The 26,853-nt window shown below is 32.2% G+C and overlaps 1 protein-coding gene across 1 annotated transcript in view; it reads right to left on the bottom strand.

Moving 5' to 3' along the window:
• Positions 1-26,853, bottom strand: part of LOC149559172 (protein CNGC15b-like) — a 201,371-nt gene that overhangs the window by 117,624 nt on the left and 56,894 nt on the right. The window contains exon 2 of the mRNA XM_089831278.1: positions 23,241-23,512. Coding sequence (XP_089687404.1) covers positions 23,241-23,512 — 272 coding nt within the window. The remainder of the gene's footprint in view (positions 1-23,240; positions 23,513-26,853) is intronic.

The following is a 26,853-nucleotide window of genomic DNA, read 5'->3' as shown; positions in this document are numbered from 1 at the left end:
TCCAAAGACATGTCATATTATTCATTTTAAGCAAGTAGATATAGGCTTTTTCATTTTCTTTAGCTTCTCCCTCTGTCACCTTGCTTATGACTGGTTTGGAGTTTCAACACTTTTATTACTTCAAGCAGCTCCTAAAGTAGGATCCTCTACATCAATTTTTAATATATGGAAAACACCTTGTTTCATACAAGGAACTCCTATTTTTAAGTTAGATCTTGATAGGGGTATCACCCTTAATTTACCTCTTAGATATTCACGAGTATCCTTAGGTAATGGTTTTGTGAAGATATCAACAATTTGCTCCTTTGAGTTAACATATTCCATCTTCACCACTTTATCTTGAACTAATTCTCTCAAGTAATGATACTTGATTGCAATGTCCTTTATCTTTATGTACATTACCAGATTCTTTGATATATTGATAGCACTTGTATTATCACAATAAAGTATCACCATTTTTGTGATTTCTTCCTTCATTCCTTTGAGTAGCTATTTGATCCATACCATGTTTGTGCAATTGATAGCAATAGCAACATATTTAGCCTTAGCAGTAGATTGTGAGGTGTAGTTATGTTTCTTTCTAGTCCATGTAACCAATCTTTTTCCTAAGAAAAATGCTCCTCCACTAGTGCTCATTCCATCATCTATGTTTCTAGCCAAGTCATCATCAGTGTAGGCTCTGAATTCAAATTTCTCGTTCTTCTTGTAGTACAGACCAAACTCTTTTTTCCCTTTTAGATATCTCATTATCCTCTTTATAGCCATTAAATGAATCTCCCTGGGATTTGTAGAGAATCTTGCAGCTATCCCTATAGATAATGCAATATCAAGTCTGTTATGTACTACATATTGCAACTTTCCAATCATAGACCTATACAATGTTTGATTTACCTCAATTGAACCATCATTCTTTAACAATTTGTGTCCCATAACCATAGGTGTACTTATCAATTTTGAATCCTTCAATCCAAAAGTTTTCAATATTTCCTTAATATAATTTGACTAAGTGATATGTATATACCATATTTCATCTTATATACTTGCAATCCCACAAAAAAATTGATCTCTAGAAACATAGACATTTCAAATTCATGCTTCATCTGATTTGAAAAATCCTTACATAAAACATCTTGACCTCCAAATATGATATCATCAACAAAAATTTTAGATAATAGAATACCTTTTCCTTTCTCTAACTTTATGTACAGATTGTTGTTATCAGTAGTTCTTTCAAATCCAATCTTCACAAGATACTTATAAAGTCTCTCATACCATGTTCTTGGTGTTTGATTCAATCCATATAGAGACTTATGAAGTCTACGTACCATATTCCTATTTTTAATATCAACAAATCCTTCTAGCTATTCTATGTAAACTTCTTCTTCTAATATGTCATTTAGAAATGCAAATTTAACATCCATTTGATAGACTTTGAATGCTTTGTATGCAACATAAGCAAGTAGAGTTCTTACTCCTTCCAATCTAGCAACAGGGGCAAATGTCTCTCCATAGTTAGTTCCTTCTTCTTGTGCATATCCTTTGCAAACTAATCTTTCTTTTTTCCTTGTGACTTCACCATTTTTATTTAGCTTATTTCTAAATACCCATTTGGTACCAATCACAATTTTGTCTTTTGGTCTAGGAACTAGACTCCATGTTTTGTTCTTCTCAATTTGTCCAATCTCTTCTTCCATGAGTTTGTGCTAGTCAACATATTCTAATTCATCTTTTACTGATTTGGGCTCCTTCATGCTTAGCAAAAATGATTCACTTCTCAATCTATTTCTTGTCATTCATCTAGCATCTTTATCTCCAATGATTTCGGTAGTAGGATGATGTATTTTGGCATATTTGGACAATCATGGCTCAAGTTTTGTTTCTTCATTTTTTCTTTCAACTTCAGAATCACTATGTACATCTCTATCAAGAATTTCAGCATCTATTTCATGTACACTAACTTCACAATCGAAATGTATATCTACTTCATTCTATAACTCAGCATATGAAAGTAGCTTGATTCCTAAATACAACTCGATATTCATAAGGTGTGACCTTGCAGTCACTATAACTTCCTATTAATTTTAACTTGACTTGTAGCATCTTCTTCAATAGGTATTCATTCATAAAAGCATACAAATATTTTATATTCTTTTTGTTTTTCAGCATTTAATCCTCATGTACTCCTATATTTTCATCAAAGTTCACATTTACACTTTCTACAATTTTGTTAATGTTAGTCTTCAAACACTTATAAGCTTTACTTCTTGTGGAGTAGCCAAGGAATATACTATCTTCAATTTTTGCATCAAGCTAACCATTAGTAACATATTTAAGAATGTAACATTTTCTTTCAAATACCTTAAAGTATTTTACATTGGGTGAGTGTCCATACCATAGTTCAAAACCTGTAAAAATGAGTGCCTTTCTTAACTTGCACATGGTTTAAGGTATAGATAGCTATGCTTACATTTTCTCTCTAGTATTTTAAATCAACATTCTAAGCCATCATGAGTGTTCTAGCATAGTCTATTATAGACCTATATTATCTTTCAAAAATTCTATTTTGTGGAGGGGTTCTAGGTGCAAATGTCTATCTTTTGATTCCTTTGTCATTGCAGAACATTTCAAATGCATTTGATGTGAATTCTCCTCCTCTATCTAATCTCAAACATTTTAGACTTTTACCTATGTTCTTCTTAACTCTTGCTAAGTACCACTTGAACATTTGAAAAGAATTTTTTTTTTGTTTCAGAAACATGACTGACATCATTCTAGAATAATCATCAACAAATAAAATTATGTACTTATCTCCCTTATAGCTTTGCACTTTAATTCATCCACACAAGTCAGTATGAACAATCTCTAGTATTTCTTTAGACGTATAAGTTTTACTCTTAAAACTTGACTTTGTCATTTTGCCTAGCTGACATTGTTTACACATTACATTGTCAGGCTTCTTCAACTTAGGAAAACCTCTAACTTTCTTCATGTTACTAATACTAACCAAGTTTTCAAAATTAACCTCATATAACCTTTTGTGCCATTGTCATACATCATCAAACTTTACAATAAGATAAGTAGCATCCTCTATTTCAAGATAGAATAGATTACTTCTAGCTTGATCACCTTTCCCAGTTAGTTTCCCACTTGTGTCATAAATCTTGGCACTCTTGTTGTCAAATTTAACTTTGCATCCCAAATTGTTCAGTTGGGACACACTCAACAAATTATAGTTTAGTCTTTCAGCATAGTAAGCATTTTCACATGACATTTTATCTATGAGTTTGATAGAACCTTTTCCTTTTATCAAAAATGGTGCATCATTACCAAATCTTACACTATTTCCATCATAACAATTTAAGGTAATGAACTTATTTTTGTCTCTAGTCATATGATGTGAGCATCAACTATCAATAATCCATCTATTATTTTTGTTCACACAAGTCATGAGTGTAGTTACCTAATCTTCATCAGATTCATCCTTCATTGCAACATACACAACTTCATCATCATGTTCAATGTAACATTTCTTGCCTTTTCCTTTGTAATCCTTGTTGTCTTCATTTCTTCTACCTTTGTATCTATCACTACCTCTGTGATTCTTCTTCTCTGGACATCTAGCAACAATATGATCAATCTCATTGCAATTGAAACAAATGATAAGTAACTTACCTTTGAACTTGCCTTTACCTCTGTGGAACCTTCATGCTAGTAGTGCTTTGATTTGTTCAACATCTTCTTCATATGTACCACTATCACTAGACACATGTTTTATCTTTCTCTTCTTCTTCTTCTACTTCTTCTCATCTGAATCTTTCAATCACAACTTAGCCTTCAAAGTAGATTCAAGATTCTCTAGTTTGTAGTTGTCATAGTTAGATAGCTCAAAAGCAGTGAGTCTATTGACCAAACCTCCAAGAGTTAGATAATTTCTTGGAATACATCTCAATTCTTGAATTGTAGAAACTCTAATAGCATAAATAGGAAGTAGTGTTCTCAAGACTTTTCTTAGAATAGTATCATCATCTATCTAACTAGTAGCTCCTTTTATTGCACTGATAACTTCTTTTATCCTAGCAATATATTGAACAATATTCTCACCTTCTTTCATTCTCATATAATCAAACTTACCTCTGAGATTCTTAGATTTGGTTCTTTGAACATTTTTGTCTCCATAGATAGTGTGTAGAGCATCCCACATTTTCTCTATAGTGTCACAACCTTTGATATCACTAAATTATTCATAGCTTAGGGTAGAGGTAGTCTCCAACATCAATTGATTGTGTTCTTAAGAAGATGGCTCTGATACAGAATAACTAAGAGTGGGGTTGAATTGATTATTCAAGGCCTAGATGTATAAATAAATTTTTTTTCCCAACTTAGTGAACCCATCAAACATTCATACTCATGCATGCATCCCTTGGATAATGTAGTCAATTAAACTTGTAGGTTACTGTCAAATCAATTTGGAGAAATGTAAAGCATGAAACATAAAATATTCATCAATACACTTGACACAATGATTTACATGGAAACCCAAATTGGGAAAACCCACTAGTAACATGCTACTTCTTTTCACTCTTCTGAAGTGATGCCCTACAAAAGGCCAACCATGTTAAAGGTTACAATAAACACTATTAAATGTGACCTAGTTAAAGGATTTCAATCACCCTTTTAGGAGTGAGCCCTATTAGAGGACTTTAGGCCATTCACTTGGAATGCCACCTAGTTAAAGGATTTACAAATGACTATTAGGTCAACCTTAATCTAAAGGATTAACCCTAGACTAATACAATTGTTAGAGAGTAATAGTACAGCTTTGATCTGAAACAACTTACAATCTCTTTTGCAAATTATAGATCATTATTCAGTCCTCAATTCTAGTTGGTCTTCATACAATGCAGTTCTAATAGCTTGTTCACTCTTCAAGCATATATCTTCTTAAGCCTTCTTACTTAGCATGCCAATGTCGTCACCTTTTATGTCACCTAATGAAGTAGAGTCCTTGACTTCTTGTCTTCCTTGGATCTTTGCATCCATTCTCCTCTCTCTCTTACACTTTACTTCATGACTAGCCATTCTTATAAATAGGAAATTAAGATACTTTTCCACTCATTTTCCATCATCCATTTTAGGGTTTGGGTAGATTAGGTAGGATACAATATATCTACCCCATATTCCATCTTCCTTCTAGAAACTTCTAGAATCCTCTTTGACTTCACCTAAAAATGGTTTACCTTGAATTTTGTGCCATGAGCTCATCATCCTTATCTTCCACCTAGTTCACAAATTTCAAGAAAATAAAATTTTTGGCTTAGTTTTATTGAATTCGTGATCTTTCAAATCATGTAGCAACTCGACATTATCAATCTTCTAATGCTCGTCATATACTATGTTGCTCGGCATCAACTAAAGTTTACTAGCACTCAACATCCATTAAATTTTACTCGGTGTTCACTATTCTACTTGACATACACTAGAATTTTCTTTTACTTAGCTCCAACTCACTTTCTACTCAGCTTGTACTAACTTTGCTTGGCACCTACTATCCATTTGGTTAAGCTTCGTAGACAAACTTTGTGTAACTTATTCTTCTAAAGTTTCTAAGAATGTAATCAACCTTTAAAACCTTAAGTAGATTATCAATGCACCATGTCATTATTGTCTTAACTAATCCTTGTACTTCATTACATAATCATAGCTCAACCTTTCCTAGAGGTGCTATTGTTACATCTTATTGATCAAATCTTCTTCATCAATCAACTAAGTGAAAGTACTTGAATATTATAAGTAATTTTCTTACTAGCAAATGGTAGGTTTGACATCAACGACAAAACAATTATTGAAACACATAGTCTTCTTCAACAATCTCCTTCTTTCAGTTATCTCTTTTAGCAATGATCTTTTCAATCAAATTTCAACACTTCTACTCTCTACAACTCTTAACAAGGTTGGCACAACTCCTAACAGGATTGGAATTAGTCTACTAATAGGAATTCTTATGTATTAAATGTATTTATAGACTCCTAAAAGGTTCCATCCTATAACAAGGAGTGTGTGTGTGTGTGTGTGTATATATATATATATATATATATGTATATATATATATATGTATATATATATATGTATATATATATATATATGTATATATATATATATATATGTATATGTATATGTATATGTATATGTATATGTATATGTATATATATGTATATATGTATGTATATATATATATGTATATGTATATATATGTATATATGTATGTATATATATATATGTATATATGTATGTATATATATGTATATATGTGTATATATACATATATATGTATATATGTGTATATATACATATATATGTATATATACACATATATACATACACACACACACACACACACATATATATATATATACACACATATATATCTATACACACACGCATACATATATGTATACACACACACACACACACACACACACATATACACACACACACACATATACATATGTATATCATTATATATTTGTGGGAATCATTTGCACCATTCTTTTTCCCTCTTATCAAAGGTTTCCCTAGTTAACAAATCTAGTGTAATTGTGTATGTGCATCTTGTTATAGTTGTTGTTTACTTTGATTGAATGGTTAAGATTAATTAAGGTTGATAAATCTTTTAATTTGATAATTGATTCACCCCCTTCTTAGTTTTCTTGGTGGACTATTATTTCTAACAATTGCTATCAAAGAAGCAAGCCCTTCAAGATAAAGTTTAACAACACTCAGAGATCCATGGCTAACATATTCAGAAAGGATAGTCTAAAGTTTGATGGAATAAATTATGATTACTGGAAGGAAAAGATGAAGACACATCTACTGTGTATGGGTCCAAGATATTGTATCTTGAAAAAATTAGAAAAGACAATTATTGTTGAAAGTGCATTAGAAACTTGTATCAAGGATGAGAGAGATCTTTCCATGTGCAACATGAGAGCTAGATAAGCACTATCATTTGCACCTCCTGGAATAGACTACAGCCAGGTAAAAACACTTGATGCTTCTCATAAGATTTGGAAAGTTTTGGAAAATGGTTTTGAAGGTGATGAACATTCTAAGAAATTAAGATTACAAAGTTGGATTTGTGCATTTTCAAGATGTTAAAATGATAGAAGATGGATCTATAAGAACATATGTAGGTAGAATATCATAAATTACCACAAATGTCAAATCTCAAGGAGGAATTAAGGAAGGTGATGAGGTGATCTAGAAGATATTGAAGAGTTTAATGCCACCATTTAAGTAGGTAGTTCAAATGATACAGTTATTGATCTCTTGTACCAAATATTTCACCTAGGAAATATTACTTGCTAGACTTATAGTAGTTGAGAATGTGATTAGATGGTCTGGAGAATTTTCTAGAATAGAGAAAACCTTTAGTGCCCTAAACTTTTGATCTATTAGATAAAGGAGCATGAGTGCTAGAGGAGATTGTTCTAGCAGTAGAAGATCTGATGAGGATAGAAAGATAGAATAAGGAGTAGCCCTTCTTGTAAGAAGAGAAAAATATGGTAATAAAATATTCAAATTTTAGACTTGTATTGGGTTTGGTCATTATGCATCTAAGTGTCTTAAAATAGAGAAAAAGTATAAAGGAAAGTTCAAACCTAGAAAAGATAGAGATTGTTTGTATGCCAATGAAGAAGATGAATTTGATGAACAAGAAATAAGTGTTAGTGATGATGAAATAGATTTGTACCTATAAAAGATGAAAGTACAGAGAAGATGGCTTTCGTATCACAAGTTGAAAAGAAATCTGATTGGATAATTGATAGTGGTTGTTCATATCATATGATTGGTGATTTGAACAAGTTTTTTGACTTCAAAATTTATCATGGAGGTATTGTCAAAGTTGGAAACAATGCAACTTTCCATGTTAAAGGTATTGAATCTATAACTCTTGATGGTAAGACTAACACTAAGGATGTATGTCATGTTGATGATTTAAAACACAATCTTTTGAGTGTTGGACAACTAGTGGATAAAGGTTATCAGTTGTAGTTCACAAAGAAGACATGCATGATCAGAGATAAAGATGGAAAGGTAATTGGAATAGAAACTAGATCTAGAGGTAATGTATTTTAGCTAAATCCCACTGAAATGACATGTTTTGTTGCAAAGGTAGATGATAGTTGGTTATGGCATAAGATATTTTTTCATATAAACTTTGACAACATTGTAAAAACTAGTAATATGTTTGCAATGAGAGATTTGCCTAAGACTATAAAGCCTTCTAACACAATTTGTAAGGAGTGTGTATTGGCAAAGCATAATAGACCTTCTTTTCCCAACAAGAAATTTACTACTACAACAAAGTTGGAGATTTTACACACAGATCTTAGTGGTCCTACAAAGACTAAAGGATTCTATGGTGAAAGGTACTTCATGATTATTGTTGATAACTTTTATAGAATGATGTGAGTTGCATTTCTTAAAGAAAAATTTGAGGCTTTTGAAAAGTTCTAGATATTCAGGAATAGAGTTGAGAATGAATTAGGTATGAAGATTAAATATTTAAGATCAAATAGAGAAGGAGAGTTTGCTTCAAATGAGTTTAACATATTTTGTGAAGCTAATGGAATCAAAAGACAACTTTTAGCTCCTAAAACCCTTGAACATAATGACATTGCATAACGAATAAACAAGTGAATAATAGAAGAAATAGGAGCTATGTTAGCTGAGAATGATGTATCCAAGGCATTTTGGAGAGAAGTTGTGAATACAATAGTTTAAACTATGAACAAAGTGCAGGTCAAGAAAGACACAAACAAGATCCCTTATGAACTATGGTTTGGCCACTCATGTATAGTTAAGTATTTTATAATTTTTGGTAGCAAATGTTATATCAAAAGGGATGATTATGTTGGTAAATTTAATGCTAGAAGTGATGAAGGTATGTTTCTTGGTTATTCATTGAAAAAGAGAGCTTATAGATGTTATAATGTGAGAACTAATACTATTGTTGGAAGTGAAAGCATAAGAGTTGATGAGAAATTCAAGATACAAGAAAGAATAGTTGACTACAATTGTGATGATGAGAATGTTGTTGTTACTAAATCAAGGAATGATGAAGTATTCTTTGAGACTAACAATGATTTGTAGAATGAAGGAGAACAAAGGAAAGAACAAATTTTGGAACCTAGAACTGAGCTAAGAGTTGACATAACAACTCCTACTTTTGGTAAGACTATGACAAAGAATCATCCACCACAGCAAATCATTGGTAGCAGAGATAAAGGTTTGATGATAAGAAGCAAAATAAATGAAGAAGTATGTCTAATATCTCAAGTAGAACCAAATAATGCAGATGAGGCATGTAAAGATGACTATTGCAAGCAAGCTATGAAAGAAGAATTGGATCAGATAGTGAAGAATGAGACATGGGAATTGGTCCCTAGACTAGTAGACAAGAATGTGATAGGAAAAATGGGTATTTAGGAATAAGATTAATGAAAAAGGTGAAGTTGTAAGGAACAAAGCAAGATTTGTATGTAAAGGTTACTCACAATAAGAAGGAATAAATTATGAAGAAACATATGCTCCTATGGAAGAATTGAAGCAATAAGGTTATTCTTATCCTATGTAAGACATAAGAAATTCAAAGTGTATCAAATGGATGTCAAGTTAGCATTTCTAAATGGAGAACTTGAAGAAGATGTACACATAGAAAAACCTAAAGGTTTTTCTTTAATCGATGACAAGGACATGGTATCCAAATTGAAGAAACATTGTGTGGCTTAAAATAAACACCTAGAACCTGGTATGTAAGGTTGGACAAGAATTTGACAAAACTTGGATTTAGCAAAGGTATGGCAAATAGTAATCAATGCTAAAAAGAAATAGATGATGGATTGATGATTTTGGTAATATTTGTTGATGATATCATATTTGGAGGAGATGTCAATGAAAGTGACAAGTTTACAGAAGAAATGAAGAAGGAATTTGAAATTAGTATGATAGGGGAAATGAAATACTTCTTAGGATTATAGATTGTGCAAGATAATGAAGGACTCTTTATTTCTCAGACTAAGTATTTGAAAGACCTATTGAAAAGTTTTGGTTTGGAAACATGTAACTCAGTTGGAACACCTACGATAACTACATACAAGTTATCTATAAAGTGTGAGACACCTACTATTGAGAAGAAGAAGTACAGATCTATGATTGGAGGATTACAATATCTGACTCACTCAAGGCCAGATATAGAAAATGCAGCTGGAATTGTAATAAGGTTTCAAGCTAATAGATTTCAAGCTAATCCCAAAGAATCACATTATGTAACAATTAGAAGGATATTAAGATATCTAAAGGGAACACCTAAGTTTGGATTGTGGTATGAAAAATCTAATGATTTCACTTTATATGCTTATACCAATATTGATTGCATAGGTAGTATGGATGATAGAAAGAGCATCAATAGTGGAGCACTGTTTCTTGGAGGAAGATTGGTCTCTTAGTTAAAAAAAAAAAGTAGAATTTTATCTTGCTGAGTACAATAGATTTAGAATATTTTGTAGCAGCAAAAAATCGTAATCAAATTATTTGGATGAAGTAGATGTTGAAGGATATAAGGATAGAATCGAGTGAACTTGTTGTCATATATTGTGATAACAAAAGTATAGTGAATATGTCTAAGAATCTAGTGTTGCATTCTAAGACTAGCACATTTCTATCAAATATCATGTGTTGAAAGAGAAATTTGTAGAAAAGGAAATTTGATTGGAGTATGTAAGAACCAAAGAGAATATTGTAGATATTTTCACCAAGCCTCTTTCTAAAGAGACTTTTTAGTATTTGCGAGGTATGTTAGGGGTTATGCCCCTACCTACATCATAGTAGATGATGCAAGAGTGCATTTGTCTAGCTATACAGAGCACTATTGTTTTTCTAGACTAAATCTCAATGCCTCATGTATGGGGCAGTACCTATGATAGATAGAGTCATCTAGGACTCTTGATGACTATTGTTTTGAACAATGTCTTTGGACACTTGAGCATGTTAGAGATAGTTGTTGCAGTGATAGATGGTTGCTGGAACCTTTGACATTGATGCAAATGGGTGACATATTACAGCATGAAATTTTTTTTGATATAGAGAACATTGAGGTATATCAATGGGGTACAATGATTGATGAAGAGGATTTGAAAATAAAGGATAATAGTCGTTAACAGGTGGTATTCTTTGAACTAGATGTTTTTTAGCTATGTTGCTATCAATGCCAAAGGGGGATATTATTGGAAGCATGAATGCTGATAACATTCTAATGGAGGAGTATTTTAGAAACATGATTAGATCATTATTTTGATGATACGTTACATTTAGGACTATATTTTTCATTGATGTCAACATAGTAGTTTTCTATGGTATCTAACAGAAGAATAGAGGTAAAGATCATGTTGGTATGGAAAGGTCATTGAGTATTTTAACTAGTGAGGTTAATGGCAGATACTACTAAGTGTCTAGTATATGTAGTTAACCTTAGGAGAAAAAGATATTACATTTAGAAGAAGGTCTGCAAGTTTTGGTGAAGATTTTTTTGAGATAGAGTTTATAGAAGCATGTTCTAGAAAACTTGTTATATCTCTTAGTAGAGTTTTAATTCTTAGAAGAAAGGTTAAAGGTGTGTGGAAGACATGTTGGAGATAATGTGTCTAAGATCACTCATCATAATATTACACATATGGAAAGTTATTCAAGTTACAAGGTGACAAATTGATGTTATCACTAAGTATAGCATGTTCTTAATGAGGTCCTATAATAATTAATTGAGGTGTATTAGCCGACTCAAGGGAATTGTTTTATGGATTTAGTATAAAAGAAGGTCCTTTTTCTTACTTATGTATGGAAAATTGCATGAAGTACAAAGAATGAAATAGAAGACAAAGAAGTTGATATGCGAGGATAAGTAGAGCATAGAGAAGTTGGAGGAAACTTCATTGCATGAAAATTTTTAGAAAATTGCATGAAAACTTTTAGAAAATAAAGTATTTTTATTTTTTGAAAATGTCCTTATGACATCATCATTTATTCATTAATTAATTAATTAATTTTTATGCCATTAAATCCCTTTATCTTAATTAAAAATATTTAATTAAGGAATCCCTCCCAAAAATGTTTAAATATTATTTAAACATTATTTCCTTATTTATTAATTATTTAATTAATAAATTGACCAAAAAACCCAAAATAAATAAAAAATTTATTTTTTGTCCAAAACTTGGCCAATTTCCTTAAGACCACTAACCTCTTCCAAAATTTTCTAATCCTTCTTTAATTTTAATTAAAGGCTAATCCCATCATTTCCTACCCCTAATCCCAACTCAAAATATTTAATTAAGATTAAATATTAATCCTCATGTTTATTAAAAAAGTTTTAATAAATATCTCCTCAACCCAAACCCTTGAAATAAATAAAACTTTATTTATTTCCTAAAAATCTAATTTATCCTCATCCTAAGAAGTTCTAGACTCTTCTAGAAAGTCTTCATCCTCATCCTAGGAAATTCTAGACTATTCTAGAAAGTCTTTATCCTCATCCAAAGTCTAGACTCTTCTAGAAGATGTCTTTAAACCTAATCCTAATCCCCTACTAACCTTGTCACATTCCCTAAAAATGGGTTAAGACTTACTAACCCAAGCCAAAGTTAAAAAATATCTCCTCCTTCACCCACCCTCATTAAATGCCATCCACTTGCCTATCCCTAAGCTAATCCTAAACCATCCTAATCCATCCTCTAATCATTTGCACAATCCTAAGCAAGCTTAAAACCCTCCTAATCAAGCCCAAGTCAAAATTGCTCTCATCTCCCTCAAAATATCTCAACCATAAAACTTTATGAAGCCCACTAGGCCATAAATGACTCTTCCAAGCCCTTTTATTGCTCTTACAAGTCATTATGAGGTTCTTTATGAATATTTTATCCCTTGAGCCTCCTTTGTTGACTCATTCTTCCCCTTTCCTCCATCCTCTCACCTGTGACATGTGTCACTCCCTGATTGGTTGTAAAGAAGCACAATCCATGTGCTCTCTTCTCATGCAATTTGAGCCCTCCATGAGCTTTTTCCCATCCTTGCATCTTAGCCCTCAATCCCTCAAGCCTCTTGCCTATAAATTGGATCCTTCCCCTTTGCAAAATAATACAATCCATGAAGTAAAGTCATAATGCCATTTTAAGAAGCCATTTTACATCAAAACCATACACTCACACCCAAATTTCAACTCCATTTGAAGCCCTTTTTGAAGCATAAGCTTGAGCATACATCCTATCTATTTAGACAAAGCCACTCAACAAGAGAGCTTCTTATTGAGAGAGCCCATTAATGGCTCATATTCTCAATTGAGAGCTCATCTTAGTCTATCTTGAAGTTTATGAATTTTGTTTAGTTTATAGAAGCTTTATTTAAATTTGGTTTCTATTAGCATACTAACATTGCTCATATACAGGCACAACCCCTAATAAGGTTGGAATCTCCTAACAAGGATTTAAAATGTCCTAACAAAGACTCTTATGTACTAAATGTGTTTACAGACTCCTAATAGGGTCCATCCTCTAACAAGGAATATATATATATATATATATATATATATATCAGTATATCTTTGTCAATATCATTCCCACAGGGGTTTTCCCTCTGATCAAGGCTTTCCCTAGTTAACAAATCATGTGTAATTGTGTATGTGTATCTTGTTATGGTTGTTGTTTACTTTGATTGAATGGTTAAGATTAATTAAGGTTGATAATTTTTTTAATTGGATAATTGATTCAACCCCACCCCCCCTCCCCCGCCCCAATTATCTTGGTGGACTATTATTTCTAACAATCTACTATTGGATAGTAAGTTTACTAGAGATCCTAGATGAAGGATTCCACTACATAGGTTTGGCATTTATTTTGTGGCCCAATCTCAGCTATAGCTTGACATAATCATTGTCTTTGGACTAATCTAGTTGGGAACATAACACATAATACATAGTTAAATAGAACCCTATGAAATTTCTAACTTGCATAGGCCCTATTTTAGCATGTGTATGATCTTTTGCATTTGATTCAACTATCCTAGTTCAATAGTGTCACAAAATTGAGGCTACAATTGGGAATATGGTGCCCTAGGTATTTGTTCATTCCAAACATGTCAAATAGGGCACCTAATTTCTTGATGATTAGGCCAAAATTTAACCCTCTCAATGGTAACATTATTTTTTTGGTAGGGATTTTAAACTTGTGTAAACCTTCATCAAGTTTTACCATCCAAAGTGGTTGGGAGAGGTATAAAAGAATGATAGTCTCCCCCATTTTGAGACTATTTGAGCTCAATTAGAGCTCTCAACAATATTTTTTCATTTCAATAATTTAGTGCATTCTTATTCAAATCTAGCATGGTGCGGAAAGCTTCAACAACCTTCATGAAAGCATTTATTTATGATTTTCCTTCTTGGTCTTATGGAATCATATTATTGCATCAACATTTGTGAACACCTTCAAACAACATTGCATCATCAAGGTATAAGAAATTGTATTTCTCATATGGATAGCTTGTACTATTAATTATCATATTTTTCTTTCAAGTATATTTTATTTCAATTTCAAGGTTGATTGATAAAATGATGTTTGACTTAGGCAAAAATCTTTATAAATAACCTTTTCATTTCCTTTTATGTGAGCACAAGTTGTAAACATGCAAAAATATGTTACAAAGAGATCATAGGAAGAGTTGTATTATATGATTTATTAAAGAGAAAAAATTTCAATAATAAGTCCAATAGGGTACCTTATATTCCTTAGAATGGGTTGTCTAGGGACTCAATCCCTCAATTTCAGCCCCAAATTCCAATAAAAAGTCAATTGTGTTGAGCTATCACCATGGATTTTTTTTGAAATTTACTTTTTTATTCTTAGTCTCCCTATACACATAAAATAAAATAAAAACTTAATTAACCTCACTTTCCCTTCTATCTTGCATCTTCTATGTACAATTACACACTCATCTTCCCCTCATCACAAAGGACAACTAAATATACCATGTGCTCAAAGATCCTTAACCACATTGATCATTCTCCTTCCAATGTAGATTTGAAATGGATCTATCATGATGTAGCTTAGTGTTAGTTTTGGAATAGACAAGTGCACCAAGATGCTATGCAAAAAGCGGTGAATAAGTGACCACTTTGTTTTTTAAATTAGATAAGTCTAACCTTCAAAGATATATTTGAGGATCATCCACTCAAAACTAGGAGTTGTTTACATAGTAAAATTGTAGTACTTTGAATTTTAGTTTCTAAAATACTATATATATATATATATATATATATATATATATATATATATATATATATATATATATATATATATATATATATATATATTTTAAATGGATAATATTAAGTGACTAAAACTTCTTTGCTTCAGAAAATATATAGTTAGATATATTAATTTGCAAAATCCCTTAATACAATGATAGTTAAGAGTGAAATCCATAATTCATGTTTTTTTTGTTAAGTATTTTTTTAATGATTCTTCGAAGAAATTGCATCCTCAAAATATGATACATGTTTGTGTGTTGGGTATAACATGTATCAAAATAATAAAAAATAAAAACTTTTTTGTTTAAGTGTATAGAATCTATTGCAGAATAATAATAACTGATTTGTTTTGAATTTGGTCAATGATATCAAATGTTACTAAAAAATTGAAGACACACGTATGTGAGGAATGTCAAGAGAATGATAAATAAAATCAAAGTTAATAATGTTAATGTTGTCCATAAATAGTAAAATTTATATTGTCAGAAATATGAGAATGTGTGAGATTATGGTGGTAATTTTAGAGATACCCACTTGATCACTTGTAAACTTGATGACAATGAAATTGAGAAATCATGGTGGAACATGAGAAAATGTGTAAAGGGACAAAAATAGAGGGAAAATGAGCTTGCAATCCTTAGAGTTGTCATTTTCCAATCCTCTTACCAAGCCAAAACCTATATGGGTTTTACATACAAAATAACCTACTTGGGTTTTGAAAAATAAAAGTACATTTTTAAATTATGTATAACCCACTCAAGTTCTAAAAAGAAAAGGTACATTTTGAAATTCTTCATAAATTGAACAGGCTATGTAGACATTAAAAAAAATATGCTTCTAAACTAAGTATAAACTATAGATACACATAGATTTATTTATATAATATGTATCTACGCATGTATATATATGTATATATGTCTATATACATGTGTGACTCTTGGTCTCTTTCTCTCTCTCTCTCTCACACATACTCACACACATCATCATCTCTATATCTATTTTGAGCACTAATTATCCTCCTTGAGTTCTATATCATCTCTCTCTCTCTCACTCCTCCTTTCTTTACCTCATATAGATCACACATAAGGCCTTGAAAATCTAAACATGATAAGAGTTAAGAAATCCTTCAAAGAATATGTTGGAGTTTTACAACACTATAGGTTTCAAATTACTCCGATGAGAACAAGACAGGTCTAGGGGAAACTAACTCCCATCCTTAACATATCCTTTCAGACACTAGGCCAACTATAAGGCTTGACCCCTCTTCTACTTCAGGCTTTGGAAAACCTAGGCAAGTGGACCTCAAATTCAATTAATATGGTACGAGTGCAAAAAAATATTTTTGAATCTATTAAGTAGATTTAACCCATATTTCTCCTATTAACTCATACAATGACATAGATCTACGATAGCTAATTGCAAGATAATGAAATTGATAAGTTGAGTAAGGGCATTCTATTCTAGCTCTTCAACATGAAAGGGAAAAGTAATTGATTAATGATGTTGATCTCAGTAAAGCCCAAAAAAAGCAATAGTAAGAACTAATTGATCCTATAACTGATCAGTGCCTAATCCATTGGGAAATTCTTTGAATCAATTACATACATATGGAAACCTAAGACATATTCATATATTCAAATATCTGATCTATCCATTCACCTTGTAAATAGGCATCTATGCTCATAAAGATCTCACTACTTACTGAATATCCTCCTCATGAAACCTACAACCCTGTCAAGGTAAATAAGCATTTACTTGGCTCTTTGTTCCAATAGCAAACTTATCCAAACATACAACCTTAAGAGATTGCAAATGAGTTTAAGCTCTTTGTTCTTAAACACAAACATTGCAGATAACATAGGAAGGAGACAAGAATCAGAATGAAACTAAAGAGATTTCTGCTCAACTATATTCATTTCCTTGAAATTATACATTCATATGCATGAAATCAAAACATAGAAAAGCCTAATAGGTCTGAACTTTAACTATTCTCTTCACTACTATTGTTCATTCAAGAGAGAATATGTTGAAGAATATGGTGTCACAGTAATGAGAACATATCAAAACTGGAACCATTGGTCTCACAGATCTGAGAAAACTCTTGATTGGAACCCCTAATTGTATCATAGTACTAAGTCTTTTTTTCTTCCCTAAAATTGGAACCTCTACAATGAGAAAGAAAGAGAATTATATAGAGGATGAAATTCCCAGATCTGTTCTACATCTGACATGTGTCCATTTTGAGAAACCTCCTTAAGAAGTGAAAAGAATCTCTCTAATCTCTCTCTGCAACTGGTGAATCAAATCTTCCATCATAACCAAAAATTGAAGCCAAATTATACCAAAAAGGCATAATATTCTCAGAATTAACACAATAGACCTTTTTCCCATGTGTTTTTACCATTCCTGTAACTGCATTTTTAAATTTCATCAGTTTCACCGAGAAGGCCCAAAATTTGCATTTTTGCCTATAACTCAAACTAGTGAGCACCTATGCAAAAACAAACTCCATAATCGAAAAGTTTGTCTTCTCCTAATTCTGGCGATATATAATTTCACTATATTAGCATATCAGAAACCCCGTGAATCTCATTTTGAAAAACATACCCTTGATGCACATGGTCTCTAGTCTGAACTTTAAAATTCCAAAATTAAAAATAATTCTAAAGTTCAAACTTTAGAAAAATGCCTCTGTTCAATTAAAAATCTCCACAAGACCTTTTGGAGAAGAAATTTTTAAATGACATTTAATAATCATATTTTTTTGGCCTTAGCTTCCATTTTGAGTCAACCCTGTTTGACCAAGGTGCCACGTGTCAACCTCTGATTGGCTCATTTATTTTTCTTTTTCATCTGACCCCTCCAATTGGGTGCCATGTGTCATCATTTCATTCATCCTCTATTTTTCCACATCATTATGCCATGTCACCATGCCACATCATTGGTCGCTATGTCACTATCCTAGTCAGCATTTTCCACATCATCAGGGACATAGCAACCTTGCGACATGTGTCACCTACTGCCACGTCTAAAAGCTCTACCATGTGTCAGTTCTTGACTCATCCACCTCACTACTAACTCACTGCCATGTGTCAAATTTTTATTGGGTCGCCATGTTACTATGTTAACGGTTGTGTATCTTTTCCTTAATGACATAGTGACAACCATCAGATGCGCCACACGTCAAAATCCTATTAACTCAGATGCAACATCCTACATGCCACATGTCACATCTTTATTGGCCAGATTGCCACATCAACTACCACGTCATTCTTGCTAGATTTCCATGTTTTTTTCTTAGTTCACTATGTCGCTACTAGAAAACCTTGCCATTTTTTGGTGGTGACATAGCACCTTGCTAGATTTTTCAACTGTTTTGGCAATGATGTCAGCATGCTCATTCAAAAGCTATCACTGATGACCTCCAGCTATTAGTGATTGGGTCAGGCCCACCACGGAGCTACTACCTTTTCAAAAGGTGTGTCCTTTTAAGACACAATGTATGGAGTGTGTTTTAATATTTAAATAAAGGAAAATCCTTTCATGCAAGCAATGTGGGATAATGTCTTTAACTATTCCTCCGCTAGCCACCTATTTTCTCCATCTCCATCATGCCACTTTTTACTATCTCTACCTTTTTTCTTCCAATATTGTCGTTGGTGACTCTTGTTCTTTCTTTTTCTCATGTGGTTGATTTCTCTAAATACTCCTACGGCTTTGACTACATTGGTCTCTTTTCAGTGCATGCCACTTCCTATGTCTTTAAATGAGATATTTTCATTCTCCAATTTCATCTGATTCCTCTATTTTTGACAACACAAAATATATGGTAGAGTAGGCTCCTCTAGTCTATTAGGGTCATTTATCTTCTTGTCCTTCTCTTGCTCCTTAGTAAGCTCCATCATGCAGAGAGGCTACTCTAAAGGGTAACTCACTATGGGTGCATGCGATCTGAATTTGCTAAGGACTTGATCTTCAATCTCTTGCTCGGTGCAGCTATATCTCCTTCTTCATCATTATGATCATTTTGGCCTGTAGTTTCTTCTTAACTTGGTGCGATCCTTTGTTATTCAATGCCTTCTCTCATGTGGAATTTCCTTTGTGTTGCCTACGACTTGTTCCCTTGCAAGGAACCTCAACGCTCCACGCCACTTTCATTTCAAAATGACAGCTTTTTTCTTCACATGCCATGGCTTTCTTGCTCATATGTTTCAAAATCTTCCTTCAATGACCTCTCCACATCATGGACACCTCCCCTTCATGTGTGAGTCTTTGCAACTGATATGGTGATCTTTGCAATGTTATGTAGGCTCCTTTTTGTGTGGTCTACTCCAATGTTTGCAATGCTCTCTCTTTTTTTCTCACATGGGCTCTACCTTAAATGACTTCTGCTCATGTCTTTTTTGCAAGAAAGGCAGGAGCTCTCTTCATGAATTGTATGCTTCTAGTTTCCTTGCAAACATTTCCTCACTCCCTTTAATAAAATTTTACCCTATTGCTTATGTTTTCCTTGCATGTGCTCTATTCCATTAAATCAGTATCAATTAAATCATTTAAGGGCATTGAAGAGTTCAATCAGTCAACTGGCTTCTTCCACTTCCATTCGAAAAATGGGAACTGTTGAGTACTCCATCTGGAAGAATTTGTATAACCAATCTGAGGGTTGTTGCATTCACACCTGTGGCAAGCTAAATTCCTTTTATAATTTATATAACCACACCCTGGGCATTCCCATTCCTCTTGATGTAGCTTTGGTTTAGGTCAAATCTCATCACATAGTAGGCATTAACTATTTTTGGCAAAGTTCATGAAATCACACCTTGGGCATTGCCAATCTCCTCTCAACTTTGCAATATCATCTCATCCCAACTTTTTTTGAGGAAAAGGTTGAGATTTTTTCAATTTGGATGTGGGCCCCACAAAGGTAGGCTTGGGGAGATCTGGATCAAGTGGACTTGCAGATAATTCAACTACTTGCTTTAATAATTTACGAGCAGATGCTTTCACATTTTTTCTCATTTGTATCTTGTGTTTAGAAGAACCGATTAGAGGATGGTATGCACAAGTCATTAAAACCTACATCACATCTACTATGTGTCCAGTGTCCTATCTACGTGGCATTACATAAGCCTACTCACAGGAAGCTCTTAGAGTGCATGCACTACACACATTTGATTATATTCTTCCTTTTTGTATTCCAATGTATGCGTAGTCCCTTACTTTCAAATGGAGTTAAAATGCTATATGTATATTGCACATTGCATGATGACTTAAAACATTGTAACACTACCCTTTTAAAAACTCCTCTAACCCCATGTCCATATCTATGCAATCAGATGAAATTAGTCGAACCCCAAAGCAGTTTCGACTTTAAAAAAATTGATTTCCAAACAACTGAATTCTCAAACTGACCTACTGAACATCTAACATTGACTGAAATCAAATTCGATCAATGCTTTGTCATTAAAAACTCATTTTATCATTAATCTGCAAACTTGTGATTTTTAGCTAATAGGGCCCATCAACTGCCTTTAAAAACTTACCCAAACAGATAACTGGGCTCTAAAATCAACAACACTAAATCTCTATCCTGCACACTTTTACCTCGTCAAATCTCGTCTCATGACAACATTAGGGTCAAAAGATATCGACTATCAAAGTTGCCCTCTCAGAACCACCTGGAAGAAAACATGTCAGAAAATAGTAAATCGTGTTTGGATTTGGCTTTGAAAACTGGGTAAACTGACACTTGGGGGGCACAAAAACTAAGGCATTGGTCCACTGTGACGAGGAGAGTATAAATATGTAATTAGGGCTCATGATGAATAACTAGGTGCAAATGGCAAGCGGTAAAAGTGGCTACTTAAAATTTACTGACTAGAAACAATGTCAGAAAAGCATTTTTTGCAAATGAATCCACCTAGGAAAGTGTGCAAACGGATTCATCAAGATTTAAAAATTAACACACTTAAAGTATTTTCAGAGTATAATATAGAGGTACAATCTATTCGATCTCACCTATCACAGATCTTGAGATATAACATCACAAACAGGGGTTCCAACAAATCTGCACTTCTTAACACCAATAAAAAGTTACAAGTTGCATTTGGAATCACATTCAAAAGTTGATCGAATGGATTCGTCATAAGCTCAAAATTGAAACCTAATAAGTCTCTGATCTCTAAAATGTAATGCAAAAGGAATTTTCTCAATTCACTCATCTGGGTCAAAGTTATAACAATTCAGACAGGGCTTCCCAAAATTTTGAACAAATTCACATCAGCATGACATCAATTAATAACCAAATTTGAGGGATTCAAAACCTAGTCAAATGAACTCAAAATGACTCAAAATCTGAAACATAGGCTCTCTGATATGGATACTAAACACTCCCAAAGTGGCAAGTCATGAAACATAACTAGGTGCGAGATATTCAATTGCAAACATGGCCTCCTGGCGCTATTTGACACTAGCAAAAATGTAGAATTGGAGATTGCTCAAAACGAGACTTCACAAAATAGCTTGGAACGACAATTTATCTTCATGGAACACATAGACGCACTGAATACATGGTGTTAGAAACATTAAACACCTCATGGGCCTCAAATGCATAGCTGGGTACATATGCATCAAAAAACATTTATAGGGCTTAATTTCTCAATGTACTCAAAATCAGGGCTTCAATTTTGAGTTCCAACAAAATAAAACTCAGATTTTAAAATTTTCATACCAGCACATAAAACATGGTGAAGAGAGGTTAATCTTTAAACTTACAATTCTGAGAGATTTCAAGGAAAATCATTCATAGCAATCTCTAAAGAATATTTCATATCGTGGAGAGATTGTATTCTACCTATCAAGATGCATCATGATATCTGTGACAAATTATAGATAGGAATCTTTAATAGTTATTTTCATCAAAATGATTATAAATTTTAAATTGAAGAAAGACTACATACCTATCATGATGTATCATGGTATCCATGACTACTTAATTGAAGTTTTCTCATTGTACTATCATAAATGAATAAGGTGGTCTTTATCAATAAGAATATTGAAAAGTCAAAACTTCAATTATGCAACATAATATTTCTTATTGGAAAGCTATTTCCCGTGAGGGCTTGCTAAGCTTGAGACAAAATGTACTGAAGACAAAAAAAAAAAATCAAACTTTTTCTTTTCTTACTGTTTTCCACCACAAAATATGCAAATCATTAAGATCAAATGCTGACAAATTACAGTAAAATCCATTGTATTTTTGAATTTTTATATTTTAGTTGAGTTTTTAAATTTTAGTGTATTTAGCCAGGTACTTTCCCATATCTGCTATTTTCTTTAAAATGCAGTTCTTTCCACTAGGCTCTTTAGAGCTTCATCTTATAGACTTGCTACAGCATCAATGGACATCAAACATTTTGCAACGTACAGGATAATTCATCAAAGAACTTCTAATACTACACCTGTAACGAAATTGCATGAAGGATCAGTTTAGTCAGGTGGAAAGAAAAGGAAACATTCAGAAGGCTTTGAAAGATACAGGGATGGAAAGCAATGAATGCTGCAACAGAAGTTCTTTACCTCATTCTTTACTTATTCATCAGGAAGTGCGGTCAATTGATACTACTAGCGAGTTAATGTCAAAACTACAATTTTAAGGATCCAAATAAATGTAATGCTGGAATCGCCGTAATTAGCAGGAAAGCGGAAAATAAATTTAGTTTGTGGATGGATTGAAAAAAAATCATAAATTTATGGCGTAAAATTACAGGAGAGATTAATATAGATGATGAAAAGCCATTGATACAGAAAATGATCACTTATGGTTATTTCAAAACTTTGTTTTTCGTGACACAAATTAAGCGACGAAAATGGAAATAAGATCACATACCTCACAGACTTTTTCTTGGATTCCATTGTTTGAGATGTCGATTTCTTTATGCAGGCAGTATCTAATCTTCCTTTGCTCAGATTCGGACATATGCGAGCTAGTCCTCCCAAAACCTGGAAAAGCAAACCCTGAAGAATTATAACAGACGCTTGCTTTATTTTAAAATTCTCCCTTCGATCAAATGACTCTGGAATCACAAATTCTACTCCATTTCTTTTCTGATTTGCAAGTAAAAATCTGAACTGAAAAGTTTCTGGATAATGCACTTTAATCTTTCAAAGCAAATCATGAAGGATTTCAACAGGACGCTTACTTAATTTCAAATCTCTGAAATCACAAATTCTACTCCATCTCTTTTCTGATTTGCAAGCAAAAATCTGAACTGAAAAGTTTCTCGATAGTGCACTTTAATCTTTCAAAGCAAACCCTGGAGAATTCCAAAGGACGCTTACTTTCAACTCTTCTTGTCAAATGACTCTGAAATCACAAATTTTACTCCATTTCTTTTCTGATTTGCTAGCAAAAATCAGAACTGAGATTTTTCTGGATAATGCACTGTAATCTTTCAAAGGAAACGCTGAAGAATTCCTACGAACGCTTACTTTCAACTCTTCTTGTCAAATGACTCTGAAATCACAAATTCTATTCCATTTCGTTTTTTATTTGCTCTGCCCTCAGAAATTGTAGCTCTGCAAAACCAAATCTAAGCTCCATTGACTCTGACTTTTACTTCTATCTGAACTAGACAGATTTAAAATAATGAGGCTTAGTCTTTCTCTGACTTGCAAAGGGCTTTCACCAATTTGAGGTTTCTTGCAGGGAATCGAACTTGTAACCTCCAGGCGTTTATTTTGTCTGTTTCTTTATTTTATTTTATTTTAATTGAAAGCTGAGACCTCCAATGCGTTCTTGGATAATACCTGAAACAAGGAACATTTTTAATGCTAAACTATGTTATTATTTGTCTCTCTTTTACAATTGTTTTTATTATTATAATTTTTAAATTAGTTTAAAGTCGTAGGTTTAAATGATAAAGACAGTTCTCTTACGATTTGTCATGCGAAGGAATTGTCTTAGGCAGATTCTATTTTCACGACTTTAGCTCGACAGGGACACTTGAGCTGACTTTGATAAACCTATATCTAATTTAATCACATTGGCTATCTTTCCGATTAAGAATGTACAAGTTCATTGTAGTTTGTTTTAATAATAATTTTTTTTTTTTTTTTTAAGACTGGAGGAATCGATGCAACACGGCCCCCCTATAAACTGCAGTGCACCTGGTAAACTTTTTAACGTGACCGGTAGCACTGGCGCGACACGCCCACCGGTACCACGAGGACAGGAGGGGAGACTAAAACCCGTGACCAACCCCCTGCAACAGAGAAGATTTAGCCAACCGAGCTAGGGCCCCTGCCCTTGTTTTAATAATTTGAGATGTACGATTTTTTTAAATTTTTTTTTGAGTTATCAATTAATTGAGGGATATTTATTTTACATATGATCAAATCTTGTTTCTTAAATGTATTCTCAAATAATTTGTATTTCTTAATTACTTTTGAATTCTATAGTGTATTAACTTTTAACATCAATATTAAATGTAATCTTTCAAAAAATTCAAATTATTGATTATTAAAAGAATATAAGACTATTAATAAATTTAATCAAATAATTAAAAGTTCAATTAATAAATTTAATTAATAAAATATTCAAACTATATTCTAATCGTATTATTAAATAAAATTCTATATTTTAAAAAAATGAATGTCTTTATTAATTAATATTACAAAGTAAGCAAGACTCAAACAAATTTACTTTGAATTTAAAAATCATAAGCATCTAAATCAACAAAAGAAAGATTCATAAGAATGTAAGGATAATTAAATGCTATCTTCCAATTTTTCTTACCCACTTCATCAATAAAATATTAGTGAAGTGTATTATAGTGTAGGTTTATCTATTAGTAAGAAAGTGTTGACTATTAGTATTATGATTAAAAATAAATCTATATTCTTTGTAAATAATTTCTCATGAAGAGTTAATTTATGCATTCTAACTTGATATTTATAATAATCAATTTGTTAATGATGAGTATTTGAGTGGAAAATAATAATTAACTTCTCTATATTTATATGTAATGTGTTGATTAAGTATCATGATTTAAAAATTGTATTTATAAAAATTATCTATGAATAGTTAATTTAGGTATTTTAGTTTAATTTTTCTTGCAATTAATTTGTTGATAATGAATATTTGAAGGAAAATCAACAATAAATTTATTTATAAATGGAATGTCATAAATGTTATTATTTAGATTAAAAAGTTATAGATTTTATCATAATTAATTATGAATGGTAAATGTAGGTGTTTTGATTTTATTTATTATTTATATTAATAACTATCCACATAAGGGGGCTAAGCCTTACAACAACCTAGTCTAGGGGTTATCAAGTAATAGCCAACACAATAATACATTTTTTGTATGTTATAGATCTAGGCCACACACATTACAGTGTTAGTAGTATAATGGTCTTCCTTAAGAAGTCCCTTGGCAGAAAAAGGGGCCAGAAATGATCATTGGCACCATAGATGCCAAAAGAAGCTATCAACATCACAACAACCTAAAAAGTAAGGCATAATCCATCTTATAGTCTGGTAGCCACCAAAAGGAAAAGACTACGTAACATGGCCATCAAACTCCATTGTTGAGCATGATTGATTGACACATTAGCAAGTGCAAACCCATTATCAATAACTACCAACAACCTTAACAAAAAATAAAAAAGGACCAAAATATGTCTTTGAAAGCTAGCATAAAATGTCTAATTTACAAGAAGAAACATGCTGAGTGGTAGATCCTACAAAAATCTTTGCTTAAAAAATAGTGATTTGATACATTGTTGTCATTTTAGAGAAAGAGAACTAACAAACCTATGAAGTAGTGAAATATTGAAAGTTTAGAGAAAATAGAATATAGGGCCATCAAAAAACCAATGACTTCGCTATTGTGGGTGGTAACTTTTTAGAGGTCTGCAAGATAGCAATTTATCACTATTTCGCTAACAACTAAAAAAGTGAGCTTTAAAATTGCAATTTCAGAGAATCATTTGAAGAAGCCTTTAGAGATTTTGAAAATTTGCAATTTCAAAGATGATTGAAACTTAGATGTGTGAAAAGGGAAAAAAGTTGTTTTAGAGTTTTAAAGGGACAAATAATTAATTTAATAACTTAAAGTTCAAGTTGTGTGCTTAGAAGATGTGACAAATCAGACAAATTGTGAGGCAGATATATGTCCAAAAAGTTAAAGATCATAAATGAGAAATAAAAATGAATTAATTTATTTAGTGAAAATGAGTAATTTCATGGTAAGAATTCGAGTTCCAGAGATGAGATAGAAGTTGGTGATAAAAGTTTGAAGGTGTCCTCAGTAAAATTGTAGAAAATAGTAAGTTCAAGGTTCTCTTACCCTAGTTATAATTTGCAAGACAAAATGTCTATAATGAAGGACACTAGTGCTAAAGAATTAAAAGAGAACATAATGAGGAATTAATTTAGAAGATTTTGTTATAAATATTTCCTGGTTCCTCTTATGGTGTTCAAATGGCTATTTTTT

The sequence above is a fragment of the Cupressus sempervirens genome, chromosome 5 (genome assembly GCF_028749045.1).
Source record: "Cupressus sempervirens isolate cs-2001-9-10 chromosome 5, ASM2874904v1, whole genome shotgun sequence".
Classification (NCBI taxonomy): Eukaryota; Viridiplantae; Streptophyta; class Pinopsida; order Cupressales; family Cupressaceae; genus Cupressus; species Cupressus sempervirens.
The sequence above is the reverse complement of the archived record's forward strand: the minus strand, read 5'-3'. Positions and strand labels throughout refer to the sequence as shown.